Source organism: Haliotis rufescens, unplaced genomic scaffold (assembly GCF_023055435.1).
Source record: "Haliotis rufescens isolate VD_foot unplaced genomic scaffold, xgHalRufe1.0.p SCAF_44, whole genome shotgun sequence".
In the NCBI taxonomy this organism is placed as follows: Eukaryota; Metazoa; Mollusca; class Gastropoda; order Lepetellida; family Haliotidae; genus Haliotis; species Haliotis rufescens.
This window is the reverse complement of record NW_025964157.1, coordinates 2,898,145-2,906,431: the sequence shown is the minus strand read 5'-3', so window position 1 is coordinate 2,906,431 and position 8,287 is coordinate 2,898,145. Positions and strand designations below refer to the sequence as shown.

At 39.5% G+C, this 8,287-nt stretch overlaps 1 protein-coding gene across 1 annotated transcript in view; it reads left to right on the top strand.

Moving 5' to 3' along the window:
- Positions 1-3,793: 3,793 nt before the first annotated feature.
- The window catches only part of LOC124136076, a 28,474-nt gene continuing 23,980 nt past the window's right edge, over positions 3,794-8,287 (top strand). Inside the window, exons 1-2 of the mRNA XM_046501857.2 lie at positions 3,794-3,909; positions 6,166-6,522. Of these exons, the coding sequence (XP_046357813.1) occupies positions 6,179-6,522 (344 nt within the window). The 5' untranslated portion in view covers positions 3,794-3,909; positions 6,166-6,178. The remainder of the gene's footprint in view (positions 3,910-6,165; positions 6,523-8,287) is intronic.

Here is an 8,287-nt window from a genome sequence, read left to right as displayed (position 1 = left end):
ACAACGAAATGCCTAGCTTTCAAGCGGCTTATTTAGAACGCTTTTCATAACCTTCAGTGACGTCATCCTATTGTTTTCCAATCGGGTTAAATCTCATAAACAGGGATGTTATAAAATCCATGGGATTTTATATAAACTTCCATTTAGATTGTAACATATGAATGTTTCTCGCCAGACACATATTTTGCATTTGAACACAATGTAATGAAATGTAAAATCGAATGACAAATGTTTTCTATATATTCCCTAGGATCGAACACGAAACCTTCGAATCTGAAGACAAGTGAGTGCTCCAGCAGGCTTCAAAGGCGCTGATCAAACACAGAGCTTTTAAGAATGTCTTTATCAAGAACCGAACGCCAGCAACAGATATTTTACGCCCGTTTCCTAAGGTTCATGGAAAGAATGTTTGCACCATAAAAATGTTCATAAATGTTGTTTTAAGTTTCTTTTTTCGGTTTATAAGTTAGATACAATACTTCCCCTCGTGTTACATTCTCCCGAGGCAAGGGAGGTAACTGACTATGAAAGTCCAGTTTCCACCCTTGCCGAACTAGGCTGCTAATATGCAGTTTGATTTTGGCTGAACTAACGAGTATATGCATAGTCCAATCAAAAACGCGCAATGAAATCGAAATCCGGTTCGTAAACTGTCGTGCAGATTTCGGTCGATTGCAGGATTTGCAAATCATGTGCACCGCCAACTCGGTGTCAACAGATATATTCTAAATCTTTTCATGTTTTTAATCACGGTGCTCACGTATTCTGATGCACTTCGCGAGGTAGGATCTGTTTTATCACAATATAGATCTTGATTATCGATCAGATCGTCCTGACTCGACGCCGCCATTTTGTTTGAAGCAAATGCAAGTGATACGAGGGGTGGAATCTCATTGGTTCATGGGAGAGACATAGAAGGGACATAACTCGTAATAGCCACTGGTGGTGCTACGATCGACCCAAGGACTTCCAGCTTTGTTCGGTAAGGGTGGAAACTGGACTTTAAAAGTCGGTTAACTCTCTTGCCTCGGGAAGATGCTCGGGTTATTGTGATATTTAAAACCATTATCCCGCGACTGCGGGATTAAAATATCATAAAAACCGTCGGACGTGCTTTATTCCACAGCTAAAACTCCTTAGCTAAGTCAGATTTCAAAAACTCAAGTTTAGACCTGAGAAAAATATTAGTTTTTTATGAATACCGCCCCTGGACCCACTTGCACAAAGCGATCTTAGTGCTAAGATGATCGTAACTCCCATACTTCAACAGAGGCTTACAATAGTGTTACTGCTAAGATCGCTTTGTGCATGTGGGCCCTGGTGCTGAACCTTGATCAGCCCTGATGATTCCAACGCTGATGCGCACGGCACCATGCAACAAGAAGGGCTGCTCTGTGACGTTGAAGAAGTGGGGTGGGGTGAGAGAGGCCGGGGGGGAACGTCTACTACGGATACCAATGGCTCGGATACTGTCCGAATTGTCTGTGCACTGACGTTCACATGTGTGGCATGTCTCAGTAGCAGTCGAAGTGCATTGGCGGTGATGAATCTCTGACGTCAGGCCGGCACAACGATATTAACGATCACCAGCCTACGGTGGCCCCTAAGGGACATTTCACTTTCTGTTATTGAACCTTTTGCAAATTAACACGATTTGTCATACAAATATGTGATAAATCATGTATAAAGTATATATTGAATCGCTGAAAAGTGAAGCAAAAATGTCAAAAACTGAAATGAAAATGTCCAAAACAAAAACGAAAAGGTCAAAAACTAAATTGAAAATGTCAAAAACAAAAACGAAATGTCGAAATATTATCACCGCGGTAGAAATACTTTTCTGTATTTTCATTTTAGTTTTTGACATTTTCAGTTATGTTTTTCACATTTTCGTTTTTGTTTTGACATTGACAACTGCATGTCTGTTTACCTTACCTCTGCAGTGTTCCACATGCACCTCTAGACATCATATACTGTACAGTACATTTTACTTTTCCCAAAATATGTACTAAATGGTGTGTGTTCCTTTACTTTTTTGACGTAGTATATATTAAGTCACTTGAAAACAACCAAGTGCATAAGTTGCTTTATTTAGATTAACATTGTTATGTTCAATGTTTGACATTTCCCTGGGGGTCCCATATTTCAAACCTAGGACTCCTACAAATGAAGGCTATGGAAGCGTATTAGTGTCACAAGTCTAAAAAAAAGCATCATACCAGAGACCATATAATAGATCATACGAAGATGATAAAGAATACTGGGACTGTGGAACTAATACGGTTCCATATTAGGCTGCCAATCCCTGTGAACCCCCGAAATACATAACCCAGCTAGGTAAATCCCATAACAAGCAAACAAACAAACATATTCAATAAGGTTGCAGTGCAGGTGTCGTCATCGCGCCTGTGTGTACTAATACAATTACTTCTGTCAAGAAATCACCCTCGATTATCCAGTGCATTCTATCATATATTACGCTGGATAATCGAGGATGAAACCTAATCGACATTTGACATTATAGGACAAAATAAAAACGCAAATTTTAGTGTTAACTTCTAACTGATTTTTCTCCCTATGGAAAGGACCCGTGAAGATCCGGGGTAGAATATTCCTTCAACAACTCATGCCTGCCATAAAAGGCGACTATGCTTGTAAGAGGCGACTAACAGGATCGGTTTGTCAGGCTCGCTGACTTAGTTGATGCACGTGATTGTATCCCAATTGCGTGGATCGATGCTCATGATGTCAATCACTGGATTGTCTGGTCCAGACTCGATTATTTACTGATTGCCATCATATATCAGGAATATTGCTCAGTTCGACGTTAAACAACAAACAAAATATCTACGGAAAGAGAAGTGGTTGAAGCGTCCAGTCAATCACCATAGAAAACGGCGGTGATCAACTGACTTGTCTTTTTATCATTTTAACATACTTCTCAAAACAAATAAAACAACACCCACAAGTTAAAGGATGTACCCACAGTCATGATAGATTAACTATACTCATGTGAAGAAATGGAGTGTTCTTTAACTTTTTTTTAGTTGTATATATTCCAGCGATGGAAGCCAATATTGGGTTGCACGCGTTGAACCACGGTTAAGATTCGAACCCGTGCCCTAAGCATGACGAGCCAGTGCTCCACCCACTAGGCTACCCTACGGGCCGGTGATCTGTTGCCGATGTCGTTGTCATAGAGGTTATTCTTTTGCATAAAGAAGCTTAAGGGTTCCATTTTATTTTCTTACTTTGATTGTTAACAAAGCTCGTTCACCTATTATTTCTTAATACGTTCATTTAATTTAAAGGACACACTTTTTTCAAAACTTGATTCAATTATAACATATTTAACAAATGGTTTAAAAAGTAATTTAATAATTTAACACTTTATAAACTTAGAAATTTACTTTTCAAATAGTGTATCTCGTGATATTATCATATTAATTAAAGACTCCAAAAATAAAACCAGTTTTTATTTCTTTCCTATAACATTATTTCATTCGAATGCAGTTCGTTATTCTTCAAATTAATCTCCTGCACAAACAACACTGATTTTGATAAGCGATTTATCCTAAAAGATCCCGTTATCGCTTAAAAGGTTTTACGCAACACGCACGACAAGTATCGTTTAATTCAATGCAAAGATTGACATGTTAAATGTAAGTTGAACCGTGTCATTGACACACTGTTAGCCGCAATTAACAGCATTCTGCGCTACACATACGGGAGCGCTGTCGCGAATGTAAACACAACATGCGCTCCACCAGGTAACGTAGCGACGTTTGGTCACGTGACACCTCGACAACCGCATTGAGCGACCCGAATGGTTCTCGCTAGTTTCGCATAGATAAACCGAGCTCAATAACTGTGATTAAATCTTGGACTTGCAAAACACAAAACCTGGACGTGAGTATCCATAATTGTATCATAATTATATTACTTACATGATCAATATAATATAATTATTACTCAAACTTGTCACTGTCTACATACATACTTCCCTTCATATTCGTCTGGAATTAACTTCATATTAAAGGCGCCTTGGTGATAACAGCTTGTTGCTGTCATATATATTGGTATTATTAACTATGAAACAGAAAATGTGTGCTTTAATAAACTTGATGTGCTTCATCTTGAAACTTGGAAAAGTACACGAAAAGCTGATTAAATCACAACCTCATATTGACATTTCTATAGCAGTGGAGTGTGTAAGATTGCTCAGATTAAACCCAAGACATACGAGGAGTTCTCATGTCAGGTAGTCAGTGGTATTGTGTAGAGCGACTCGTGGGGAAAATAGCTGCGTTCTTGTGTAAGAAAGACAGGTTATGTATACAGGATCTAGGAGAGATGACTTCAGTGATAGCTAATTACACTCAAAACTGATCAACCAACAGTGATATATTGTTGACATACATATTTCACATATCCACGATGCAAACTTTCAAGATTTTGAATTTTAGATATTTTGTTAATAAAATTAATAATATCTGAAATATAATAAAACATTGAAGTGTTTTACTTATGTATAGTTTTATCAGATATTGAATGTTTGGCATACTTGATTTGAACTTTTGAATGACTGAAGAACTTTAGGAATGATTGAAAGAAATATTAAATCTGCCATTTATTGTATACCCAATTATATGTACTTTTAGAAAAGAAAAATTCAAACCTGTGAAGTAGTTCTTTATGCAAGTTGACACAATTATGAAAAGAGGTTTGTAAACTCACATACTGAATAGGACTACATGGGAAAAACAGGTTGAGAGACAATTCCTTGAGAGGTAGATCATGATTTATCAATCAAATTCCAACACAGGAGTGAATGGCTTCCACTTTCTGTCCACATGAGACAATATGTTCTTCTACGAAGATCTTCTAATATTTTCTAATATGTCTCCAGTGACAAGGTATATTTCATAATGCTAGATATGTGTAACCTGTGGGATGTTGATGATGCTGATCTGTAGACTCTTTCTATTTCTCCATCACTCAGCAGTTTGTTGGTTTATGTTGAATCAGCAATATACAACAAATATCAGAAGTAGCAATATATAGCAAATATAACAATAACAATATATAGCAAATATAACAATAGCAATATATAGCAAATATAACAATAGCAATATATGGCAAATATAACAATAGCAATATATAGCAAATATAACAGTAGCAATATATAGCAAATATAACAATAGCATTATATATCAAACATTCACTTGTAATATATAAAACATCACAAGTAGCAATATATATCAAAGTATTATCAAAGTGGGAGATTATTAATAATAATGCCCCTCAATATTAACAGTATGATATATTACAAGAAGATGTTGCAGTGTGGAGTGTACATTGTTGTGGAAACAATGTAGTACATTTATATATTAAATATGTGTTAACATCTTTATTGCTATGAAAAACATTCACTCATAGCCAAATAAACATGACAAACTAGAGGTGTGTTTAGGAACTTGCTAACACACAAGCAGCCTTGTGTAACTGAGTTGTGTTATGCCGCCTTCGGTAACGTTCAATATCCAGGCTATATCACAGTGGCCTGTGAATAACTGAGTCTGGGACAGTGAAACTGGCGGTTGACATAATGAACAATGTCCAACACTATCATGGTATTAAATAAACATCAATCAATTCACCTAAACTGGCCAACAGATCTATTTAATGACCTCTTGAGACAAGCAGTCAAGTGCAGGACACTGTCTCAAGTCACAATTGAGTTATTGAAAATACAATTATTCTAAATCATTTTTAGGAAAAAACTTAGTGACTAGATATTTCAAGTTACCTCAAAAAATGTATTATGTTTGCCATTCCTGTCAGTGTTTCTTCTTAATATATATATATCAGAATGTGAATTTCATTCAAATATGAACTTAATATGAAAATCTATTTATCATTATAAAAAGATGAAAGTGTCCTGTTCACCTTTAGGACAGCCCAACTGTTACCTCACTTGAACTGAAGTTTAACTGACTTCCTTGTCTGTCTGTCTGTCTGTCTGTTTCAAACTAATAATAATAATAATAATAATAATACATGTTTGTCTTGCAATTATGTATACATCATCACATGAAATTTAATTGACAGTAAAGTTCTTTTGAATATTTCAAACTATATTGTCAACACTTCTTTATTTTTTAGTTTCCAGGTCTCGATGGCGACCACAACAACCCTACCCCGTATAACCCCCCGGGGGACCCCTGTCTCCACCCCACCCCCCACCCCACTACCGCGGTCCTTCTCCGCCCAGTCCCACTATGGGCCCTACCCACCCCGCCACCTCACCAGCACGTTCGACTATGTGGAATTCCCAAAACGCATCAACCCTCTGTCCCCACCGCCACCGAAGCGTCGCATCAACTCTAGCTGGGAGACGACGGCCCAGCATCACCAGAATGACAAACGGAGGACGTTTATGCAGGCCCGTGAACATGAGCGGTACCACTCCGCGTGGAGCAGGCCGTTCTATGGAGAGCCGGCGGAGAAGGAAGTATACAGGTGAGTAGACTGTTGTTGTGTTGTGATGAGACCAAGTGCTTTCTTGTCTTTGTGAGGTGAGGTGAAATGGGGGCCAAGATTATTGCACTTATATAGAGATGTGATGCATGTGTGTGTGTGGAGGGGGGCTTGTACTAGTCAGGACTGATGCCGATTTATAGTGCTAGCACACTGAGATACCCTGCCGCAGTTCAACATGAATACCCCACTCTGACACATTATACTGACTCCGAGCCGACCAGTCCTTGTTTTAGCCCCTTAATGCTCTCCGCGAGACAGGGTAACAACAAGTACCATCATTTGACGTCTTTTGGTATGGCGCGGCCGGAGATCAAACCCCTGACCTTCCGCTATCCAGGTGGACCCTCTACCACTAGACCACGTAGGCGGTCTTATTTTTGTGAAAAAGAGTGAGTGAGTGAGTGAGTATGATTCTACGCCACTTTTAGCAATATTCCATCAATATCATGGCGGGAAACACCAGAAATGGGTTTCACATTTGGGAATAAGAAAGTGGGGTGGAGTGAAAATAATTCATTTCACGTTTACAAAACCCTGTGTGATTGTGGGACAGAATTGTTCCCCAGCAACCTCCGCTGGTCGTAAGAGCTGAATCACTATGGTCTGTCAATGATCAAGTCTTGGCCACACAAACCAGTGGCTGACAGCATGAGCAGCTATCCCCTCCAGGACTACACGACACTCCAGGTCTCTCATTCAATGTCCTTGACACCCTCTGCCAGTTCATCACATGTCTGTCACTGTGACTTCCAACCACCATGTTAGTTGACTTCAATGACCAGCAAGGGGGATGTGGTACCTAGTCTCACAACATGGAGACAACAATGTGTTTTAGGGACCTAGCTGGCCCCAGAATCCCAACAGGGAGACAAGCTAGTGGTATTGGGGAATGATTATGTTGTTCTTTAAGTCTTTGATCACCCCCATTAAATTAGTGAGTGAGTGAGTGAGTTGGGTTTAACGCCGCTTTTAACAATATCCAAGTTATATTGCGGCGTGTCAGCTTAATGTGGGAGGAAAGCCCGAAGTGATGCAGGTCTCAGACGTTTACCACTTCGGTGAAACCCATGAGCATGGGTATGGTGCTCACAAACCTAGAAACATAATCGGGGCGAACCGGGATTCGAACCCACAATCATAGGTTACTGGCGTGCCCAAGGGACGCAACTCTGCACAGCGAATCGCGGCACCTTAGATGACTGGGACACCCGTGGCCCCCCCATTAATTTAAATAACTACCCCCTTTCATAGGTATTGACAACTCTAAGTATGTTAAAAGTAGTTTCAGATATAAAAAATATGTTATATCAGGAAGAAATTTTAATCATTTGAACACAACAACTAGTTCTGCTATAAATCAATGGATGTCTCGTATCCCGCGGAGACCTGGGTGGTATGGAGCATATTCATTGATTATCCCCGTGCCTGAGTAGGAGCAGTTCCTGTAATGGAGCTGTGATCTCGATATCCGCTCACAGGATATAGACCCTACAGGAATTAGTGCCCTGTATACTGCCCCTACTGATCACCACCGACTCTGACATCAGGTGGCCGACCATTTGATTTTCTTGGGGTGCCGGGAGGAAAATAGTGAAAAATGAAAGGGTTGTTGCTGTGGGAGGGTGGACCTGGGTAGGCTGTCCACCCTGTCAATTGCTGGTCAATGTTTTAGTGTACGACCCTAAATTGCTCATGAATGAAAGCCACACAAATATCTTCACCATCTGTTGTAGGCAACCCACCA